The sequence below is a fragment of the Miniopterus natalensis genome, chromosome 4, assembly GCF_054644295.1.
Source record: "Miniopterus natalensis isolate mMinNat1 chromosome 4, mMinNat1.hap1, whole genome shotgun sequence".
Lineage (NCBI taxonomy): Eukaryota > Metazoa > Chordata > Mammalia > Chiroptera > Miniopteridae > Miniopterus > Miniopterus natalensis.
Window position 1 is genome coordinate 80,972,713 of NC_142084.1, and position 23,009 is coordinate 80,995,721.

Here is a 23,009-nt window from a genome sequence, read left to right on the forward strand (position 1 = left end):
ACAGCCTTAGGTGGAAGAAAAAAAAGGCACTGAAAGATGGGGGGAAATGGTGAGGAACTGGTTTAAGCGAGAGCTTATATACTTTTGAGCATAGCCCCGGGTCCTTTCTGTACAGCCCCGGGCAACCAAGACTGGTTATCTGCTGTTCTGGTTGGTGAGTTTCCCAGGGGGTTCTCCCACCTCTGCTCCTCTAGTCCCAGAAACATTCTTGCCAACATCGCGTGTCTGTTACTTCCCTTTGGCCACCTTCTGGCCACATGGGGGAGACCCCCACCCCACTGGCAGCCGACCCCCTGAAATAAAATTAACACGAAAGTCTGACTTGGTGAGCATTAATTTGAAACAGAGAAATGGAGAGCAAATGCGAAGATGCAATGTGTTGAAGGCAGACGTGAGCAGATCAGAGCTCCCACCCGCCTGCCGCTAAGGCGACGGGCAGGGCCTCAAGTGGCCGGAGAAGAGAGGATGGGGCGTTAGTGGGTGAGCAAGAGGCAGTTACCACTAAGAACGTCGTGACTTGGTTACAATTTCCGTTTTTAGCACCGTTAATGTGTTCATTTAAATCTATATTAGCACCTTGTCCCCAGGCAGAACAATAGACCATCCAAACATTTTAAACATGGGGGGGAACAGGGAGGGAGGGTTAAAGAGAGTCCGGTACTGCGGGAGGGGTGGGTTCAGATCACCAGGTCCTTGTCGATATCCTCTGCAAACAGGAAAGAGCGGCGTTAGACACGGGGTCCCGTGTCAGGAGGCGGGGATCCCACCCATCCCCGGGCCCAGGGTCACCCAGGAAGTCGGTGACTGAGATCTCTGGTCTCCCTGTCCCTGTCGCTTACACACCCTGCCGCGTTACATCTCCTCTTTCCCCGATGGGTACCTGCCAGTTCCCGAATAGTGTGAGGCACAGAGTGAGCGCTAATGCTCGAGGAAGGGAAAGAGAGACAGCCTGGTGGCCAGGGAAGGATCGGGAAGCCGCCTGAGAGCGAGGCTCACCCGACAGGGAGAGCAGACAGGAGTTAACTAGGCAGAGAGGCCAGAGCTGGGGAGAGAGGACAGACACACAGATGACAGAGAAGAGGGGGGGGCAGGGGACAGCAGCCCCTCTGCTCAGACACTCACTCTCCTTGATGCCGAAGCAGCCGGCCCACTCATCCAGGGCGATGTATTTGTCGTTGTCCAGGTCGCAGGTCTCGAAGAAGCGGGTGGTGCAGTGCTCCATGGGGATGAGGGGTGCACGCAGCGGGGCCAGCTCAGTGTGGGACAGGTACCTGCGGGGCGAGGAGGGGAAAGCCTGAGGCGTGGGAAAGCCACCGACCTGCTGTGGGACGTACAGCGTAGCACCGCCCCATGAAAAACCCCTCCATCAAAAAGGGGAAGTGTCTAGGGCCCTTGCAGTTCTGAGGTCCCATGGGCTCATAACAAAGGTCTCTTGGCCCATTTCATTGTTTCCTAATTGGCTAAGAGTTGGGGGCACAGAAACTTCTAATGAAAATATTCAATACCTCAGCTATTGGTGGGTCAAAATCTGGTAGGAAGCATGAGTGTTTCCTAAGGACACACATTTCTACAGCTGCAAATGCACAGAAAAGAGACAGTGCTGACTTCTGGGGGGGGACTGGGGTTGGCAAGGAGGGTCAGGGGGCGCTCTAACCTTCCACACAGAGCTCTGATTTTTTCGTATAGCATGTATCATGGGAGAGGGAGGCCTGGTTCCTCTCCCCGGTCCTCCGTTCCTGTTCTTCCAGCTGGTCTTGACTCCAGGGCTATGTATGATTTATTTCCCTGTTCCTCAGAGCCCTAACTAGTTGTCCTCAACATACTCTTCCTAAGGGGCTGCAACATGGCTGCAATTTTCTCTCCAGTCCCCAGACCCTCACTGCCCCACCCAACTCATGGAAGGAATCACAGCATTTGAACTGGAAGGAACATCCCTCTCCCCTTTCGTTGCATACAGGTGGGAAAACTTAGGCACAGGGAGGGGTCGGGACTTAGGCAAGGTCACTCGCAGCTCTGGGACAAGGAGAGGGGAGGATGGGTCCCTGGCCCCGGCTAGACCGCTCTTCCAGATTCATAGTCCTTGCAGCCCCATCTGGAAGCCTCCCTCCCGGCCCCTTCCTTGTGGTAGGATCCAGTTGCTCCGCCTGAGCTCCAGATGTCCCCCTGACTTTCCCCTCCCTCCCACAGTGAGTGACGAAGCTGGATCCCAGCCATGGAAAGAGCCTGGGAGAGAACAAGCAGGGAGTTTCCCAGGGCTCAGGACACCCCAGCCACCCGAGATCACCGACACGCAGTGGGCAGGCTCCAGGCACAAGGGCTGGAGCCGGAGCGAGGGGTGAGCCTCCCGGAGACAAGCATCCCTGGGCACAGTGAGCTCCCCAGGCATGTGAGGAGGGTGCCCTCCTCTCCATGCTTGCCCAGGAACAGAGCAAGGGAGGGCCGGAAGGCTTCGGTGCAGGTGACAACCCCGGCCCGGCCGCAGGTGGTCAAGCACCACCTGTACCTTCCAAGGGACTTTTCAAGTTTTTCCTTCAATTGTGATACAGATCATCACCCTGAGCGTGAGCTCCATGGGGGCAAGGGCCGTGTCAGTTCTGATTACTGTTAAATCCCCTGCCCAGAATAGTGCTGGGCACGTAATAGACGCTCGGTATCACGTTCACCGGCCCACTGCCTGCCGGTGCAGTTGCACAGCCCTTCATAACCCCCTGGGGCTTGCAGTGTGGATGGAACTGGCTAAGACCCCCCAGGGCCAGTTTGCCCTGTGGCGCTGGGTCTCAGGGTCTTGCTGAAGGACTGTGGGCATACAGGCTGCCCCGCCTCAGCTCGGGCCACCCCTTTTGGAGTCTGGCACTGCTTCTAGCTGACTGTCCCTCAGCAAATGGATCCCCAAGGCCAACGCTCACTCGGCTAAGGAAGGATTGTCAGGCTCCGCCTCTCCTGGCTTGAGGAGTGCCTGTGGCTTTCTTCCTCCCAGCTCTGTATCCTTTCTCAGGACGCCTGCTCCTTCCTGGCCCAGCCCCAGGGCACACTGTGGGCTCCAGGGCTGGGACACCAGAGTTTACTGAGAGGATTTTTCGGCCATACCTAGTGCACCTACCAGCTCTGACCCATGACTGTGCACTCCGGGACCGCGCCAGAGCAGCCAGCCCTCTGCTCCTGAGGGCCTGGCACTTACCCGTCAATGGGGTGCTGGTCCAGCTGGCCGAACTGCCAGTGCACAGGGAAGATGTACATGTTGTAGTTCTTCTCGAAGTCCCGGGCCAGCAGCTCCACGGGGTGGTCTCCAGCCTCCAGGCGCTTCTCGTTCTCGTGGATCTTCTTCACCTGGGGGAGCAGAGACACTGAGTGACACAGGGTCTAGGGAGACTGTCCAGGCCAGACAGGGTCCCGCCCACCCCTAACGGGAAGCGAGAGCAGGCGGCGATCAGCTAAGCCCAAGGTTCAAAATGAGGGAAGGAAGTGGCATAGACGGGGTACAGCATCTCATCCACAAAAGTGGAGGCCTGGCGGGATTGCAAAGGGTTCTTCATAGAGCTGTCGCATCGGAATGACCTATGGGGGCCTTGCTTCACAGAGACTGGTCCAGTAGGCCTGGATGGGGCCTGGGGACCCGCATTTCATCAATACTCCAAATGCTTAATATGTCCATTCAAGTTTAAGATCCACACACTCAGAAGGAAAAAGTAATAGGGTTGTTTGTGCCTCTTGTTTAACACTGAGCTAAACAAAGTGAGCACCAGGTTTCTTTATTACAGGACTTCTCAGAGCCTTTAAGATGTGACTGTGCACTATAAACCTCCACAGGCAGTGAGGAAAAGTCTGTGCTAGTGCCCAGGATGAAGGCACTTGTCAGAGCAGGGATCTAGGGTTACGCTTGGCTGCCTAGTCCTGAGACTGGGACCGTGGATCTCAGACAGCCTGGGGCCAGGCAGGTGTCCTGCAAAGAGACCCCTTACCCGCAGCTTCTGCTTCTCGGTCAGGAGGTTGTTGTCTTCATCCCTCTCGTACAGAGTGACCAGGACGTTCTTGAGCCAGTCCCGCATGCGCAGGGGGAATTCAGTCAGCTCGGAGTCCAGGCAAGGGGGGATGTCTAGGGTCCAAAATGCAAGGGCGGTCAGCACAGACCCCAACTTTCCCTGCCTGGGGCCAACAGGCTGGCCGGGCCACTCTCCCCACCCCATGCCTTCGTCCTGCAGCTGCTACGATCAATGAGCTTGGCGCAGTGGCTCAGTCCCTCTAGAGCAGTTTATTCACGCCACATGAGCAAAGGAGATTGCGTGTGGGAAAGAACACTCTGCAACAGAAAGGCTCAGAGGCACATCCGCTGCTGCCTTGGCCTTGGCCTTGGCCTTGATCTGCCGAGAGGAATGGCTCACTCCAGCAGCTCCTGCACCTTTCTGGGGGGTGGACCAGGACCCATGCTGGTGATGTCAATCACTGGGAGGTGTTTGAAGCTGGGAGGCTGGGGGATAACATCTGTCCATAGGCCCAGCTTAGCAGCGCTGTGGGGAGTGGGTGTAAGGAATGTTTAGCCACCAGAACATGCTCAGTGATCATTTTTCTGTCCTGGTCTTTGGAACTTAGAATCCCAGATTGCTGGACCTGGAGATTTCATCCAAGTCTACCTTCTTATGGGGCTTATTGGAGGTCAGCATGGAGAAGGGACTTGCTCAAGACCACATTCTCAGAGCCTCATCTAGCATCCAGGGCATGTGAGGGCCCAGGGGTCTGTCCTTCCCTCGTCCTTGGACCTACGGCAAGCCCGCTCTGTGGTTAGGACCACTGTCTTCACCAGCAGCTGGGGAGCAGAAGAGAAGCTCTGTGATAGAAACGCTAGGAGCTGGAGTGAGTGAGCAAGAGGCCCCAGAGGACAGCAAGAGCCACTTGGTAAAAGGCTCCTGGGCACACTCCTCAGTCTCACTGCCCAAGAACCACCAACATTCCTCCCCCAGCCCCCCTTGTCCAGGCCTGTGCCTTCTTATTTCACACCCTGGGCCCCCTAACTGGGGGGGGTAGGGCTGACCACAGGAGAACCTGGTTTCCCCTCCTCCTTGCTACACTCTGCATACCTGAGGCAAGTGAATGGCTCTCTCCAGTGCCATCTGGTGCCAGAATGTACCAGACACGTAACATGGATTTGGTCTTAGAGGGGAGCAGATGTGGTCTAGGGTGTTTCAGATGATAGGGAAGCTGCCAATGCTGAGGGAGGCAGCTGGGCCAACTGAATCGACACCTGGCATCACTAACAAAAGGCCAGACAGCACCCTGGCATTTCTTCCCCCAAACACCTGGCTCCCAGGTTTCTAGAAGAGGGTGGTTAATCATGTGTCTTAAGCAGGCAGATGGAAACGTAATGGAGCAAGAGGGCCAAGGGTCTGACAATACTGAGTACCAGTGGCCCAAGGGGAATCAACAGGCGTACCCTAGTTTAAAGCATTCAAATTCAAATATTTTAAAAACACTTCATGGTCCCAGGTGGAACAGTCTTGCTTTACAATGCTGAAGCAGGAAAGACTTGAGCTAGCCCTATAAAAGAACTTCCTTATCCTTAGAGAAAAGACATTCTCCCTGCTCTTGTGCTTCCACAACTGCCCAGTCCTTCCCGGGAGATGTCCTGAATGCAGGGCTGAGGAAACCACTAAGGGACAGTCATCTCACTTTATAAATAGAAACCCCGAGGCTCAGCGCTCTCTCCCCAAAATGGGAGGCCGGAGGGCCCCAGGAGACTCACATTTGCAGGGTCCGATGTAGTCCAGGTGGAGTTTGTGGCCCTTCTTGGTGCCCTCCAGGGTGCACTTGGTGGCAAAGAAGTGGCAGGAAGAGTCGAAGGTCTTGTTGTCGTTGCTGCACACCTGTTGGCGAAGCAGAGAGCACCTCGCCTTCGTTCCCAAAGCCCGTCACTGGCACCGCCCGCCTCGCCTATTTCAGAGATGGGACACTGAGGCCTTGCAAGCTAGGAATGTGATCAGTCCAAGGATTCACAGCGAGTTAACCGTGGGGCTGTGACAGGAACCCAGCCTTTAGGCTCCCGGGCCAACGTTCAGCCCATGCTGAGAGCCACTGTCGCTTTCTGAGCAGAGGCGCGACTGAGTCGGGGCTGAGATACGGGAAAACTGGGATGGGGCGAGTCAAAGATGGGGATGGCGAAAAGGCAGCGTGTGGGGAAGAGTTAACACAGCGGGCCTGGGGCTGTGATCCTTAGAAAGGCATGCTTATAAGATCGGCGCTTGACTGGCACCTGGGAAGGTGGCTGGTAAACAGGCCCCTGCACTGTTCCAAAACTTTCCACAAATGATGAAGGTGGCTCACTGTGTCGAGACTGCTTGTGCAAACAATATGGTCTAGGCTGGGCATCTGCTTTCCTCTGGGAGGCTGGAATTTGGGTACATGCTAGGCAGGGAGTGCCCCCGTGAACAGCCCTCAGTGAAAACTTTGGGTGCTGAGTCTAATGGGCTAACTTGGGCAGAAACATTACTCACTTGTGGCTACATTTTTGTAGCTGGGGATAGGGGAGGAGACCCGTCATGGGGTGGGGAGAGAGAAAGCAAGCCTAATCCTCGGTTCCTTCAGACTCTGCCTGTGTCTCACTCCCCTATGATCCAGCTGTGTATCCTTACTATGTCGCTGTAATAAATCTGAGCTGTGAGCACAGCTGTTTGCTGAGTCACGTGAGCTCTCTTAGTGAATCTGTGCCTGTGGGGTGGCCAAGCAGAGAGGCCCAGGGCTGACCAAGGGCAGCGGCCGTAAGTAGCTCATGTTAGCAGGAGGGGAGCCTTGTGTTGAACCTCCTGCACGTACTTGCTTAGTGTTGCTTATATATCACTGCAGAGGGAAACTGGATGGACATCGGTGACCAGTGAGATAGGGGTGAGGAGGGGGGAAGAGTTAACAATGATGCTAAAATTTGCAGCAGAGAGGATGAGTTGTTTGGGGGAGAGATTGAAGAGGGAGAACCCAGGGAAGAGGTTGTGGGAATAATTCTGGTCTAGATTTGCTATTCTGAGCTAGGTCACCAGTAACATGATGGTTGACACCAATGGCTGCACCAGTGGGTACTCAATAAATATTTACTTGGATGGATGGTTGGTTGAGTGGGTCTTATTAGGAGTAGAAAGGGCAGGCTTGAAAGATTTTTTACAAATAGCACATATTAGGTGTTTACTAAGTACCCAGCATTATCTGACAGACCCCCACAACAGCCCTGTGAGATTAGGGACTATTTCAATCTCCTCTTTAGAGATGAGAAAACTGAGACTTGGAAAAGTTTAGCAACTTAGCCAAGATCTCACAGCAAGTGGTGGAGATGGGTTCGAAGCCAACCTTCAGTCTGACTCAGAACCCACAGTTTTGGGCCGGAAGCTTTGCTAAGCTGTTCCCTTGGTGAGAAAGCCCCTCTCGGTGCCTGATATTGCCGATATATCTCTTCAGAGTCTGACCCAGAGCTTGGAACCTGGTGGTGCTGAGTAAATTCTTGCTGGTTGCTGGAGCATCCCAGGGCCAGGCAGAGCCTCACCTCCGACTCACCTCCACTTTCTTCCTGTGACTAGATCTAGTGAGGGGACTTTTGAGACTAGAGCTGCTCAGTAGAACAACCAAGTTTTCTGGGCAGACAGTGTATGTTGGGAAGGGCCCAATCCCCCAGCCCCCCGCCTCACCCCTCAGTGCTCACCTTCTCAAACTCGCCGATGGGGGCAGGGCAGCTGGTGGGGTCCTGGCACACGCACATGGGGGTGTTGCTCTCATCCAGCTCGCATACCTTGCCGTGCTTGCAGTGGTGGTTCTGGCAGGGGTCTGGCAGAGTGCAAGGGCATGTAGTTAGCACCACCCGGGCTAGCACATGCACCCCAACCCAATCCAGACCGATCCCTGGGCAGAAGTCCTCGCCTGTGCCCTCCACTCTGGGCTTTGGGCAGCTGAGCCCTCCCTTCTCTTCTGCTGAGCCCAGGATTGGCACTTAGGGGAGCACTTGGGGATTAGAGATTCAGTCTGAGGTCATGATCAGGCACATTTCAGGGGTGCTGTTGGCTCAGTCTGGGACCAGGCACACTGGATGCCATATGGCTCCCCTGAGGATTGAAGCAACCCTTGTGTTCTCAGCTTTCGGTTGGTCAACCATATTGAGGCATTTTTGGATTCAGAATAGACTTTCTACAATGACAGGGAAAGTCAGCTGTCATCATGGAGCCAGGGAGCTGTGAGGCCCAACAAAAAGGACTTGAGAGGCTGTGGAGGAAAAGGGACAAGAGCCCCGAGACCCACAGGGAACAATAGAGCCCGGCTTGTGCTGTAAACACGGGATGTGGTGGGCGTGCAGGGGAAGGAACAGGGGTCAGCAGACGCCCCTGCGCTGCGACAGAATTCCACGCCCGCAGGATGAGAGCTCCGTCCAGCCTTTCCTCCTGACGCTTGACTTGGGTATTTTAGTCATTTTTGTTAGACGCCTGCTCTGCCAGGCACTGGGCCAAGGGCTCTCATGCTTTGTCTCACGATCCTCCCACAGCCCTGCTGTTGGGGACTGTGAGGCTGAGGCTGAGGCTGAGGCTGAGGCTGAGGTGGGGCTGGGGCTGGGGCTGAGACTGAGACTGAGACTGAGGCTGAGTCTGGGGCTGAGGCTGAGGCTGAGGCTGAGACTGAGACTGGGGCTGGGGCTGGGGCTGGGGCTGGGGCTGGGGCTGGGGCTGAGGCTGAGGCTGGGGCTGGGGCTGGGGCTGGGGCTAGGCCTGGGGCTGGGGCTGGGGCTGGGGCTGGGGCTGGGGCTGAGGCTGGGGCTGGGGCTGGGGCTGGGGCTGGGGCTGGGGCTGGGCCTGGGGCTGGGGCTGAGGCTGGGGCTGGGCCTGGGGCTGGGGCTGAGGCTGGGGCTGGGGCTGGGGCTGGGCCTGGGCCTGGGGCTGAGGCTGAGGCTGAGGCTGGGGTGAGCCAAGCAGGCAGTCCCAGGGCGTTCGCATGGGGGCCGACAAGTCTAAAAGCAAACTTTGGTTGCTTTGCCTGCCGAGTCCACGCTGGGGATGGAGATGCCAGCTGGAGCCCAAGGCCCTAGGCCAGCTCTCTCTCTGGCTTTAACCCCATAGATAGCACTGTATGAGTCATGCCAGGGGTCTGGGCCTCATTTCCTCCTGGCTGCATGAAAATCAAATAAGCTAATGAGTGTGAAAGCTTCCGAGGTGCGCTCAGGTCTGCTCCTGTGTGGGGCTTGGGCTCAGACGGAGGCCGTCGCGGAGCTCATGTGACCAGTGACCTCCGTGAGAATGCGAGACCCACCTTTGGAACTGGGGAGAAGGGCTGTGAGGGGAGAGGGCCCTTTCCAGCTGAGGGACCTCCCTTCCTGCCGCTCACAGCATGGACAGCCTGGCTGTGAATGGATCTTTCCCAGATTCCAGAGAATATTCCTAACCTTTAAGACAAAGCAGTTTCTTCCCCACAGCCCACCCTGTAGGGAGGACCCCCACCCTGCATCTCCTTGGGAATGAACCTCATGTAGGCTGTCCCCATGTCCCATGCCCAGGCAGCAGAGGGCAAAGACTAGATGTGACAAAACTCGGGGAAGGGACCTACTTTCAGCCACCACCTCCTCTTCGGCTTCCTCGGCACCTTCCTCAAATTCTCCTACTTCCACCTGGACAGGGTTGGCTCCCACGGGTACCTGGGTGGGAGGGGAAGGAATGGTTCATTGGCCCCACCTCATCCCAGACCTGGGAGAAAGGGCTGGAGGCCCGGGGTGGGGGTAGGGGGTTTGGCTGCAGCTTTAGGTACCCACAGGGGACAGTGGGATGACAAGCTGGAGAGCTGTGCTGGACCCAGGTCACAGAGGGCACAAATGCCAGCTCCAGAATCTAGACTTAATCTTATAGCCCCACTGCGTCTGTTGTGCTCTACGGTTCTATCGAGAGGCATCAGGGGCCACCAAGGGTGTCAGGGCAAGAGGGGGTGTCAAGCTCTCTACCCCCACCAGCCACACAGGGGCAGCTCCCCTTTCATCTGCTTGGTGTATGGGGAGATTGGGTGATCATCTAAGAAAAAATGGTCCCGCAGCTAAAAAAAAGTAAAAATTTTCAAAATTGTAACTCTCACCTACAGGGTTCCACTGCAGGTTTGGGAAGCATTCAGGAGGGTATCAGACTGGAGGATGTGTAGGGTTTATATCTGTGCTGCACGCACATGGGGGTGACAAGTGCCCTGTCCAGCAGGAGACCCACAAAACCTGTCTGGTTTCCTCGGGGAATGGGTGTGGGCAGGGAGGGGCAGGGGTCTGGGGTCACCACCCACCTACCTCGGATACCTCAGCCACCGTTTCCTCCACCACCTCCGTCTCATCAGGCAGGGCTTCCTGCTGCTGCTGGGAAGAGAAAACGGGGTTCAGGGAGGTCAAGGCCAAGGCCTGGGGAGGTAGTGGAGCAGCTCACTGGACATTCCAAGGCCATGGGTGACAGGACAAAGGCAAATTCTGAGCTTGAGCTTGGAAGGCGTCCCCAATGCTTCGACTCCAGGGTCTGCAGACCACAGGAGACCACTGCTTCTCGCCTTCCTTCCTCTGCGTTTCGTTCCCTCCTCTGGCAAAGGCTTCCAGTTTAGCTTTGGATAACCACCCCTGGCCCTCTGCACACAGTTCTCGAAGGGACCGTGTCAGTCAAGGTGCCCCCACTCCCCTGGCCGGGAAGCAGGCCCAGGACCCAAGCTCAGCCAGACGGATGCTTCTTGAAAATATTCTTATAATCTTCATGGCATGTTCTCTCTCAAGATGTGGAAACTGTTGGAGCAGATCTAGTCAGATGCCAACCTCTCCAAAACTGTCCATTAGTTCCTACCTCCCAGACTCTGGAATTTCCTTTTCCTGTTCTCCCCAAGGCCTTTGCTTTTATGATTAATCTACCTCAGTATTCCTTTACCTGTAATTTAGTCAGATTGCAGCCTGTTGCTTGCAACCAAATAGCCCTCACCGATTCAGAAACGAACCCGTCCCTCTTGACTCAAGTCCTCTAAGTCATTCCCATAGCACCGCTCCCCCTCTGCTAGAATTCCTCATGTGATACAGTGGTTGCTGCCTCCTAAAGCAATCCTGGTCTGTTTCTGAGCAACTCTGACTGCTAACAAGTTCATCTTATTACATGGAAACCTCTTTTCTCTGGACTCTCCACCTAGTGGTCCTCATTGTAATTTTTATCCTGAGCTTATTAGTTTAAGGGAAAAAGTCTTCTTAAAATATAAGACAAATAACTTGAGAGGCGGAAGTCCCTATCCCTTCTGAGCATCTAGCACTGGCAGATTCGATGGCCCTGAGCTGCTGGTGGGAGGTTACGACCAAGCAGAGATGATCTGTAGGTACTTACAGGGGCTGCCAAGGCCCTCCCGGCCAGGCAAATGAGAAAGAAGATCCAGGCCTTCATGGTGCTGGGGACCCTGCAGAGAGAGAAATTGAGATTTCAGTAAGTAGGAGTCTTCTTGATGGAGGTTCCTTCTGAAGCTGAATTCCAGTGATATACAAGATCATTTTATTTTATTATTAAATTTTTATTGATTGATTTAGAGAGAGAGAGAGAGAGAGACATCGGTTTGTTGTTCCACTTATTTATGTGTTCATTGGTTGATTCTTGAATGTGCCCTGAGTGGGAATCGAACCCGCAACCTTGGCGTATCAGGATGATGCTAGAACCTACTGAGCTACCTAGCCAGGGCCTACAAGATGATTTTAGATGTACACGTTAAATGAGAGCGAAAGACATGGGAAAAAGTGCTTCTACTCAGTCCTCTTCCACCCTGATTACATGAGAACATCTTAGTCCGATGCTGAGATATCTTTACCGCTCATCTATATTCCTTTCTGCCAGAGAGCAGGCCTCTGGCTCAGAGCCTCCACGGGAAACTATATCCAGCTGGGGTTCAACAAAGTTGTTTTGTCTTCTTTGTATTTCTTTTTATAGCTTCCTTCTCTTGATGACAAAGGTGCACAGATTTTTTCCATTTATGGTAATGGTACAATCTCCTTTCTCAATACATTTATTTTAAGTTTTTACAAAGTGATCATGAAGATGATTGCCTCGTTTGTCAAGTTCGGACGGTGCTGACCCAGATCACGTCCAAGGGGCCCTGATGTTCTAGAATTATTTTCCTATCCCTTCCAAACTCCCCTCCCTCCCCCCTCCGCCTCTCCCCTCCCCCTCCCCTCCCCTCCCCCTCCCACTCCTCCTCCCTGTCGCCTCTGTAATGGCAGAAATTAACAGGCAGCAACCTCTTGCCAATTTGAGACAGTGAGATCTACGTTCGAAAACAAAAGAACCGTGGTCTTGGACCTGTGGAAACTTTTCTCCATTCCACCCAGAAGTGGCAGCACTTCCCTGGACCCTCTAGGGAACCTGTCCAAATGAGTACAAGTAACGCTCTCGGCCTGGGAGGGACCTTGAAGCAGAACCTCCTCTATGATTCCGCGCCAACGACGCCACCCCTGACGGGCGATCCGTGGTGAAGACATTTTGGTTCTTGCTCTAAATAAATGTGCTTCCATTTTCAAATGGCTTTAAAATGCTGGAAGCTCTTCCTCCTACTGACCCAAATTTGCCTCCCTCAAACTTCTCCCGGTCTACTCTGTCTCCCCTCCTGTGGCCAAAGAGAAAGAGCACATTCCCTCTGCCCCCTGACAGCTCTTAGGATTGGGGAGCAGTCGCCCTGTCTTTCCTCTGTTGTCCCCCCAAACTTCCAGATTGGGCTTATCACCCCTAGTTCCCCCCAAGACCTCATAACCGACCAAGCACCTTGGAGGTATGGGAAAAACCCTCAGCTTGGAACTAAACACCAGGGATTTTTACTCTGCCTCAATAGTGTTCTGGGGAATTGGTGACATCTCTAGACCTTGGGCCCCCTTCGGTTAGTTGAGAGAATTAGACTAGGTGAGCTTCGAGGTGGCAGGCCAGGACCTTAAAATGTCACAGGCCCATGCTGGCCTTGGTACACAGCATCGCCTTGGAGAAGCAAACATTTTCACTTGGATTCTAGCACAGTATCTGGGTAGCAGGAACAGGCAGGGGAAGAGCAGAGCTCATAACGGCCCTTTACTGCATTAAAATAGACACAAAACCTCACCTCCTATTCCGTGGGGTGTGCATAATATAAAACTAACTGAAATGTAAAGGAATCCGCCTGGGAGCTTGGCACGGCTTCGCCATGGCCCCGACTCCCAGAAGCCGTCTTCCCTTTCCAGGCAGTTTTTGGAATGTCCCCCCTCACACAGTTGTAGGCTTGTTCCCCGCAGGCCTAGAGGTAGAAAAAAATCTCCCTTCTTGCTTCTCCAGTTGGAAGACACAAGCAAAACACCTCCTGCATGTGGCTTCCGACGAATGGAGCAGGAGAGAAACATCAATGGAGGACTTGTCTGAGACTGTCTGAAGTTGAAGGGCCAAGGTGAGACTGGTCGCTAGGACAAAAAAGTCACCTGTCTGGGCTCTAGTGACAGAGAGGTCAAGTCACTGGAGAAAGAGCTCAGCTGGCCTGGAAAGGTAATAAGCTCAGGAGGCAGAGGCAGGGAGATGGGCGTCTCCACAGTCTGGCAGCCACAGAGTCCATGTCCTTTCTCTGAGCAGAGGAACCCTGCTCCCTCTCTGACGAGGGAGGGGCTTGGGGGTGGGCTCGTCCACCTGTCCCCCCTCATTACTTTCCTGCACTCCTTTCCCAAGTGGCACGTTCATCCTTTCTGCCACCTCCCTCCCAGGCTTTGCAGCCAGAAAAGTAATTCTAAATCTTGCCAAGCTTTGTAGTTTCTTATACACTGTCCCCTTAAAGCCTTTGACACAGGGCAGGCAGCCAGGCAGGCAGGCGTGGGAGGTCCACTTTCCCGAAGGGGAGTCTGCAGTTGGGAGAGGAAATCATGCAGCATCCAGCCTCACCCAAGCTGCCCAGCTCCCTTCTCTTGGAGTTGGATGGGGCCTGACACGGATTATGTTCAGAGACTGGTATAGGGGGTGGGGGAGAAGTTCACGAAGTGGGAGCATTAAGGACCCAAAATTTTGGAAAAGGAGTTGTTTTCCAAATTGTGGGTCCTGCCCTGCCCCCGGTGCTACATCACCGGTCCCAGAGCCCTTTCCCTCCAGATGATGGGACCCGAGGGAGGGGGAGCAGCTGGGCTGTCCCTGTACATGCACAGCCACACCCCCTGCATAGCCGTGGATCCATCTCTGAGGGTCTCTAAAACACCACAGGCCAAAGGCCAGGCTCCCATCCTGCAAAACTAATAGGGTGTGAGAGTAGCCTCAGCAAGGTCAGGACACAGGGTCAAACCCCAACATTCACAGCTAATCAGCTGTGCACATATACTTTGCTAATCAAACCTAGGCCTGGTAAAAATATAAACACCTTCATATAAATGACCAATATTAAATGAAAACTCCCTTCTTTGCATCTCCTGAATTTCTGATGATGCATATGTGTATCTTTTTGGAAGTGTTTTCATAATCCGCCATCCCATTGGGGCCTCAAGGCATGCCTTTCTATCTGGTAGCACAGGCGAGAAAACTGAGGCCCAGAGAAGGAACCTGCCAGGAGTGAGTGGCAGGGCTGACCGAGGCCCCGGCAGCCCCGCTCCACCACTGGCCTCCACCACAGGCTCCCTTGGCGGCCGTTCCCTCCGGGTGCTCACCTGAATGGGGCCCAGATGGGCTATGGGCTGGCCCGAGGTGCGGGGGGGGGGGGGGGGGGGGCCCTGGCCAGGGGAGGAACAGGAAGTGTATTTCCCTTGGCTCGGTGGTCACCAAAGGCAGACACCGCTCACCCCCACCCCACGGCCGCCGCCGCCTCCTGTTCCGTACATCAAGTCCCTTCCTTTGCCTTTATTTGCTCTGGAGATGGCTGAGAACCCGACCCTGGCTGCCAGCAGGACCTGAGGCTGAGGTCACTTCTCTCTTTGAAAGAACTGTGGGGATGGAAAAGTACAGCCAGCCCCCCAGTTCATCTCCCTCAAAACATAAAGGGTTCCCTTCGGGCTCTCCCTGGATACTGAAAAGTTGCTAAATGTCAGAACTGGGGGAAATCCCAGAATCATAGAATTTTAGACTGTGGTTTGGAATCATAGGCTTTTAAAAAACGTGAAGCAAGGATCTGAGTTGCAATGATTAAATCTGATTTGAGTAAAAGGTTTAGAAAGCAATGCCGTCCAGGAGAACTTTCCGAGATGATGAGAGTATGTGGTTATCAAGCACTTGAAATGTTGCCGGTGCAAACGAGGAACTCAATTCTTAATTGTATTTCATTTCAGTTCATTTAAATCTAAATAACCACATGTGGCTTGTGGCTACCAATTACACAGAGTGGTTATAGGCTTTTCTGGAGCTCATGGGCTCTGCAGACAGGATGTACAGGTTCAAATCCTGGCTCTGCTACTTAGCAGTTGACCTTCCTTCTCTGGGCCTCAGTTCATTTCTCCATCTGTAAAATGGAGATAATACCCCTACTGTGAAAGGCTCATGGGTGATATTCATGAGAGGATATGAGAAGTAAGCAGTGTTGTTCGGAAGAGCATCTTAAAATCCAAGGATCCCAGAATCTCCATCCCCCTCAAGTATCCAGGTCAAGAATCCCAGCTCTTTGTGGCCCAGGGAGAAAGGCGGTTGGGGTGGAACAAAGGAGACATTGCTCCTCTTGGTCGAGGGGAAACCAGCCCGCCCTCCAGGCGGGCCTCTTAGTTGGGCTGCTGACGCAAAACAAGCATCTCGCTCCCACTGTTTGGCTTGGAAACAAGGCTTCCAAAAAACACACGTTCATGGTAAACAAGCCCAAAGAGAGGAAAACAAGTCGAGAGGCTAAAGAGGAACCCAGGAGCCAGGCTTGCCAGGGAGCTGGGACTTGGAAAGAGCGAGCCCAGAGAGGCGCCACAGAGGCCAGTGTGGCCACGCTGGCACTCACAGGCCAGGGAGCAGACACAGCCACCGGAGGTGACGTGAAAGGCAGGAGTCCTGAGATCGAGGCTTGGTAGTGTTGCCCAGCTCGTCCCGCAAACTTAGGGAAGGCTCCTCTACCCCCTGGACTCATCTAGCCCTGCTCTCCTGCACAATGGGGAGATGGTTTTAGGTCAGTGGTGTTCAAAATTACGCAGGCCAGCGGGCCCTCTTTTCAATGAAATCTTCTGCTGAAGTTGAATATTTGAAACAACTAAAACCCTTTTACATTTGTTGAAACATGGAAATGTGTTATTATCTATTCAATAAATCAGCTTGAAATTAGAAAACAAACACAGGTAAAAGTGGAGACAGGGCTGGAAGTCCTACATACTCGAACACTCCTAAGATGCCTCAGAGCACCTCTGGGTGCCCATGAACACAATTTGAAAACCCTGGGGCAAGGTGTTCCTAAGGTTCCTTTTATTCCTGATGTTCTGAGTCAATGCAGGCAGACGGTTGGGAGTATCACCTCTCCCAACTTGCCCCTTGACTCTCCACTTTCCCTCCTAATATTTCTTGCTGGAAGGGAAAAAGCCAAGGAAAAAGTTTAGGGTGTTATGGGTGCACAAGCCTAGAATCGAAGAGGTTCTGGGGCAACTCAGAAATAGCCCCAGAGTTTGAGACTGGAAATCAGTCTGACTTAGATCCTGTAAAGGCATCTAAGATGCCACGTTTCACTGAGGTTGGGAGAGGCCCCCGGGGTGGAGCTTCAGGCTCTCCTCCTTGGCGCCCCCTAGGGGCCCCTGCTGTATCTGTGTGACCACAATCGGAGGGGAGGAGGAATGATATCCAAGTGTCCAGTCTGTCACATCCCAAAGATGGCAGATACGTGGCATATGTGCCTCCACCTCTCCTCCTGTGCGTGTGGCAGACATTATAATCAATTTTATGACCTTTCCCCTACAGTCCAGAGCGGCATCTGAATCCTGGACAGTTCTCCTGGCAGACACTACCAATGGATTGTGAATTTCACAAGCCATGTGAAACCTCTTGGCCATGCTTCTGATTTTAGAAACAGAGAAACTGAGGATCAGAGAGGGAAAACAACTCACTCAAGGTCATACAGCAAGCGGGTGGCTGAGCTAAACTTCCAGATGTTAACCTTGTTCTGTTTCTTTTTTTTATCTGATCAATCTGGAATCTAATGTCATGACTAACACAAGGTGACTCAGAGAGATCCCCTGAAGAGATAGGTTAATACCAAGTTTCTGAAAGAACCCAGCTCTGGAGACAATTCATACTTTCCCTACAGACATCAAGCTGTATGGCTTAAGGAGTGAAGGCAGAGTTAATTTCCTAAGACATCTCCTGGATGAAAAGGCAGCTGGTTTCTAAATAATTTTGTCAAGTCGCTGCATGCTGACTCTGGCCCTGCTCGGCCCAGCTGTCCCTGAGCTCAGGACAGGTTGGGAGACAGGCTTTGTGCTACAGAGAAAGGGTAGTTTCATTAATCCCCAGGGTGAGCCGAAAGCTCAGCTCCAGCCTTCCCTTCCCTCCTTTAAAGACAGAGGTTGGGGAGGGAGTCAGCAGGAAGCAAATGAGCAGCCACCTATTAGCCACGTCCGTCGGTCATGCTGCCCCAGTGACGAAGCCCTGTGGGCTGGGATAGGCCACTGCAGGTCAGCAACGGAGAAAGTACTGCTCATTATATACTATCCACGGGGCTCGCTGCCTATAGAGGGAGGTGTGTAACCGTGATAACAGACTGATCAGATGAAAAACAAATAAAAAAACACAAGGTGAACATCTGGATATTTCCAAACACCTGGAAGTTTGGCTCAGACATCCTTTCGCTGTGTGACCTTGAACAAGTTATTTTCCCTTCCTGAGTCTCAATTTCTCTGTCTGTAGACTATAGCGGTGGTCTGGTTCCGGTGCTGTATGTATGTATGTAACGTGTCTGTCTTTCCATCATGACCTACAGCTGCGTCTGGCTGTGCACAGCCGTATGTGGCTGCAAACGGCAGTTGTGTCTGCACGCCTGACAGGGTGTCTGCAGAAGTTACCTGTGGCCCGGGGCCTCCGTGCGAAGCGGTGCATGTGTGCCTGTGTGCGCCCGCCTGACGGCATCTGTCGGCTTCAGCCTGTACAGGCGAGGGGCAGGGTGTGCGTATGCATCAAGATGTTTACCTGGAACTTGTCTGTGAGTCAAGGTCTCAGGTATGTGAGTGTGTGGCCGCTGGGTCTGCTCGCGTACTGACGGAGGCATTACTTTTTAGCTGTGCCAGGAGGTGCCTATCGGTCAAATCAAAGTGTATACTCTGCATGGGTTTGTGTCCGTTCCTGTTTACTTTTGCACACTGAGCTACCTATCTAACACCCCAAGACAAGCATTCTCCTGTTTATGTTGCATCCTCAGCTCTTTCCTTTCCTCCACCATCCTTTCCTATTTATAACATTTTCAGCAAGAAAAGCTGCTCTTGTGAATAGCAAACCACAGCCATAGTACTGGCTGACAAGTCTCCGCAGATGGATAAAGATTTTAGCAGGACTGTTATGAAAACTAGCATCCTATGGCCCCTCCTCTCTTGTTTCCTTTCAACCATGGGAACGAGGGCGGTGTGGGGGGGGGTTGTTTAAAAATGTAGGCCATCTATTCCTTCTAATGAAGGCAGCATCTGGAATTTAGGTTTGCAGGACTTCAGAGCAGGAAGGGTCACTGGAGATCATCTAGGCCAGATTCCCGATTTAACAGATTGGGAAACTGACTGAGGCCAGGAGAGGGGAAGGGTCTTTGTCATTGTCACTCGCTGTTAGGACCCACCCCTGCGGGTGCCTGGACTGATGTTCTGTCAACACTGGGGGATACAACATTCTTGGGAAATACTCAAGAAGAGACCCAAATCAAAACGAATTTAAACAATATATTTTTAATATGCCTGTTAGCACTTTTAGTAAAGGGAAGTTATATACAACCCCTAAGATGACAGAGCTGCCAAAGAAAAAAGCTGGGAATGATTTCACCAACTCTACGGATGCCATAAATCCATCCGTTCTAAAAACTCTTGCATTAGGTGGGAGGGCCACATCTTAGCAAGTGCTTCCCTGCGCCTCACCCTGTTTTGCCCACATAATTTCCCTTTCAGGTGCCTGCTGTTACTGCTTTTTAACCAAGGAGGGAGCAGGGGCACAGAGAGGAGAAGCTATTAGTTCAAGGTCCAATGGCATCTTTGGAGCAAAGGTGGAACTGAAATTCAGGCCTTCAGTGCCCTGTCTGGGAGCCTGTCACGGCCCCACAGCTGCCCTGGGACCCTGGGAGATCAGTAGGGCAGGGCCTGCAGGCTGATATTTTAGCATTTGGGGATGCAGCGCAGTGGGGGACATTCAGACTGAGCCTGATGTACGTTTGAGTGCTCCCAGCATCCCCTCCCAACCAGCAGGCAGAGACCCTGAAAAAAGGTTACCGTGGCAACTCGCATTCCTCCTAGAGTGAGTCAGGCAAAGAAGAGCTTTCAGTGGGTGGGACTTGGAAAAAGTTTCAAAAGTTGATTCCCTCTCTGCGCCCCCCTCCCCCTCCCCCTCCCCCTCCCTTAGCTCCAGGCTTTGTCGATGTGGCAGCTGATGGCCGCCAGTTAACTCTCTCTTCCCCCAGCCACTGCTATTTCAAAAGCTTTCAGGCTCCTGAAAGTATACATTAGTTTCCAGTCCCCACTCCCTCCAGCTCCCACCCCATGCCCTCTGGCTATTTTGGGGGTCTTGCATCCCTCTGAGAATATCTTAAGACTGAAGGCTGTGAACACCCTCTTGTGCTCTCTCTTTCTCTCTAACACACACACACACACACACACACACACACACACACACTGTTGTTGTACACGTAGTTTTAAGGGACTTGCAGATGCCTTGAAGCCCACTCAAAGGCTAGTCTATGGATTCCTGTTTAAGACACCTTCCTTTGAAAGTTTCACAGCCCATCAGGTGGCCCAAAGACCATCATGTCCAACCCTCACTTTTACAGATGGGGAAACTTACCTAAGACCACACATAAAAGGCGTGCCTACGTGTGCCATTCCGCTTCCCATTTGCTTCTCACCTACCATCAGCGCTGGGGGTGCACAGACATTTAACCCTAGAGCATTGCTGGTGAAAACATTTGCTCTATGTGTTCTGCATAGAATGCTGTCCTTTCTGGAGGAAAAGGTGTGCCTCTCTGTTCGCTTCTGGGCAGACTGGGCTTCCTGGAAGACCATGCCTCATCCTAGTGCCCTTTTTCCCTTGGTGTCCCTCAGGACTCAGGAAGCCCACTCATCAACCAGCCAATGGAGCCAGCAGGGTAAAGACAGGAAGGGGTTCATCTGAAGAAGACCTAACACCCTAAAGGCTAAGCACCAGTCCTGTGCAGGGCTTGGACTTCTCGAAACAGGAGGTGTGCAAAAACTGCCCCAACCTCCTCAGTCTTGCCTTTTCTCTTCCCCCTCTCAGCACATTTTCCACCACACCCAGCCTCCCATAGGACCCAAGGCCCTAGTTGGATGATATCAGATGCCTGGGGTCTCCAGATCCAGACACACTAAGGGCTACTGCCAGCGAGTTCCCGCGTTCGCCCCCCAGGGAGCCCAGGACGGGAGCAATGCCTCACCCAAGACCGCCTGGTGCCTCTGAAATCGGTGTGTGTGCTTGGGGGTGGGGATGTCCATAAGGGAGAATTCAAGGGAAACAGGAGCCTTCCCTGAGGTGCTAATTAAGGGTAAAGACCCCACCCCCACCCCTTTAGCCTTCGGGAGATTAGTGTCTCATTCATGCAAAGTCCCTTTTGGAAAACAGAGCCCCTGACCAAGCACCAGGTCCAGGAAGTTTCTTCTCCTAGGTTGGGGAGCAGGGCAGACACAGGCTGCTGGCGGGTCCCCGTGGCAGCTGTGACCAGATCAGATTCCCGGGGGGGGGGGGGAAGAGGCTGCCACATTTGCAAAGGGAGCAAAGAGGACAAGCAGGCAGCCTCTGAAACCAGAGACAGACACCGAGAGAAGACTCCCTCCAAGACACAGTGCGATTATTTTCTGTAAACCTAGAAGTTACACTGTGATCGCACCTGAAAAGCAACAGGCAGGGAGTCCGTGGCCCCTACCCTCAAGGGGAGCCCAGAGGAGATGCACACCCCCTTCCCCGACCCCAGGCCTCCCAGCACAGCCTCCCCCTCCCATGTGCACACGCTGGAGTGAACTAGGGTGCAGGGCGCAGAAGGGAGACAGGGCAGGGCCGGGCGTACCTCAGTGGCAGGCGGGCAGCAGGCTGAGCGCTCCGGCCGTCTGAAGGTCTGCGGGAATGTGGAGGGGTTTAGAGCCCGGCGACAGGAAACCACTCGGAGCTCGGGCTGGGGAGGTCCCTCCTCCTCTGTCTCCTCCTTTCCCCGCCCCCACCCCCACCCCCTGCCAAAGCTGCTCTGACTCCCAGTTCTCTTTCCTCCCCTTGTGGTGGGCTGTCCTGAGCAGACTCCTGGACCCGGCCTGCCTCTTGGGTCCTGGGGCTGCTGCCTAAACAGACTCCCGGAGTGCCAGGGCTGGAAGGGCCTGCAGGAGTCACCCAGGACAGCCTCCCCTTGTTCAAAGGGGAACTGAGGCCTGGAGGGGACAAGGGATTGCCCAACAGCCCCCCGGGGCAGAACCAGGGCCAAGTGTCTTGACTCTTGACAGTGATTTTTACAAGAGCCCGCTATTAGGCAATGCTGAGAAAGACAAAGCAGTTTAAAGGAGCTGTGTCTGTACAGGCAGAGGGCTTGCCTCTGTACAGTCAAGAGAAGCTGCCACTGGTGGCATCCTCACTGACAATTTGGTATATGGTCTAAAAATAACCCCTCTAGTTACACCACTAATAGACACATAAGAGATTAGCCTTCTAGCTGGGGGACCTATGTCGTCCGTATGGAACAGATAAGGCGGTTGATGATATTGACAACAATCATAGAAGTAACAGTAGCCAAGGTTTACTGAGGACTTACAGTCTTCACAGCAACCCTTGACTTAGGTGCTGTTACTGTGCCCATTTTCCTAATAAGGAAATAGAGGCCCTAAGAGAATAAGTCACTTGCCCAAGACCACCTGGCAGGGTGATTCTACCTTCAGCCTGATTCAGGCTGGTGCTGCATGAACTTCTCAGTGCAGCAAGTCTTGGTTGAATGTTCATTATGTGCTTTACACCCTGGGAGGGACAGGAATCAATATCCGGTTCTTTGGATATTGAAACTTTGGATCTTGACGAGATGACATGTCTTATGGATACACGAGTGGGGCAGACTCTGGGGCTTATCCCAGGGGCTCTGAGTGGAAGGGATGCCAGGTTGGGGCAGGCAGAGAAGGCTTCCTGAAAGAGGTGAATCTGGAAGCATGGATTGGGTTTGAATGACATGGAAAGGGAGAAGGCAGAGAACATTCTCATAAACTTCTCCAGCACGTGGCCTCTGCCTCCCGCCATCCTCTCCTCCTCTTGCTCCCTGATCGCTCTGCTCCAGTCACACTAGTTTCCTTTTAGTTCCTCAACAACCTCAACGTTATTCCCACCCCAGGATCTTTGCACTTGCTCTTACCTCTGGCGGGGACATTCTTCCATCTGATTTTCCTGTGCCTCCAGTTCATTTATCCTTCAGGTCTCTGTCCCAGTGTCATCTCCTAAGAGAGGGCCTTCCTACCACCCAACTTCAATTGGTCCCCTTCCCTGTCTCACCTGCATAGTGCATCATCTTATGCTGTTTAATTTGCTTCCTTGAATTTGTCATGATCAGAAATATTTGGCTTCCTCATTAGGCAGGAGCTCCATGAGAGCAGGGGCTTCATGTGTCTTGTTCACTGCAGTGCTCCAGTGGCCAACACAAAGTTGGCTCTAATCAATGAGGACACTGTTTTCTGATAGGGCTCCAAGCCTGGAATATGCTGAACCCTGGTCTTCAGGAGATCCTCAAACCTACAAAAGTTGGATGTAAAAGTTTGGGCATCTGTGGTTTTTCTACAGAGAAGGTCCCTGGCTTTTTCCAGCTTCTCAAAGGGACTAAGAAAGGAATCCAAGAAAGGCTGTACTCTGCATGACCACCAAGGTCTCTCCCTGGCCCAAAAGCCAGGGCTGATGCTTTGCCTTGGTTTTTCCATGCAGGGTGCTGGC

At 53.2% G+C, this 23,009-nt stretch overlaps 1 protein-coding gene across 2 annotated transcripts; it reads right to left on the bottom strand.

Moving 5' to 3' along the window:
* Positions 1–527: 527 nt before the first annotated feature.
* On the bottom strand, positions 528–21,204 carry SPARC (secreted protein acidic and cysteine rich). 2 transcript variants are annotated; one of them, XM_016213856.2, is made up of 10 exons: positions 21,127–21,204; positions 11,328–11,397; positions 10,271–10,333; positions 9,556–9,643; positions 7,673–7,794; positions 5,735–5,855; positions 3,960–4,093; positions 3,179–3,327; positions 1,123–1,271; positions 528–706 (listed from the first exon to the last, which is right to left on the bottom strand). In XM_016213856.2, the coding sequence occupies exons 2-10, from the start codon at positions 11,382–11,384 to the stop codon at positions 678–680; spliced, it is 912 nt and encodes a 303-aa protein (XP_016069342.1). In that variant the 5' UTR covers positions 11,385–11,397; positions 21,127–21,204; the 3' UTR covers positions 528–677. The 2 variants fall into 2 exon arrangements, with proteins under 2 accessions (XP_016069342.1, XP_016069332.1); XM_016213846.2 differs by having other exon boundaries at positions 10,271–10,336.
* Positions 21,205–23,009: the final 1,805 nt, after the last annotated feature.

Bases quoted from the DNA above. Each gene is read 5' to 3' on its own strand.
- SPARC (XM_016213846.2), bottom strand. From the start codon at position 11,384: ATGAAGGCCTGGATCTTCTTTCTCATTTGCCTGGCCGGGAGGGCCTTG. The intron at 9,644-10,270 runs GTAGGTGGGTGG...CCTCCCACCCAG, and splicing joins CGGTGGCTGAGGTATCCGAG to GTACCCGTGGGAGCCAACCC. The intron at 4,094-5,734 runs GTGAGTCTCCTG...TTTGGACCCTAG, and splicing joins CTACATCGGACCCTGCAAAT to ACATCCCCCCTTGCCTGGAC.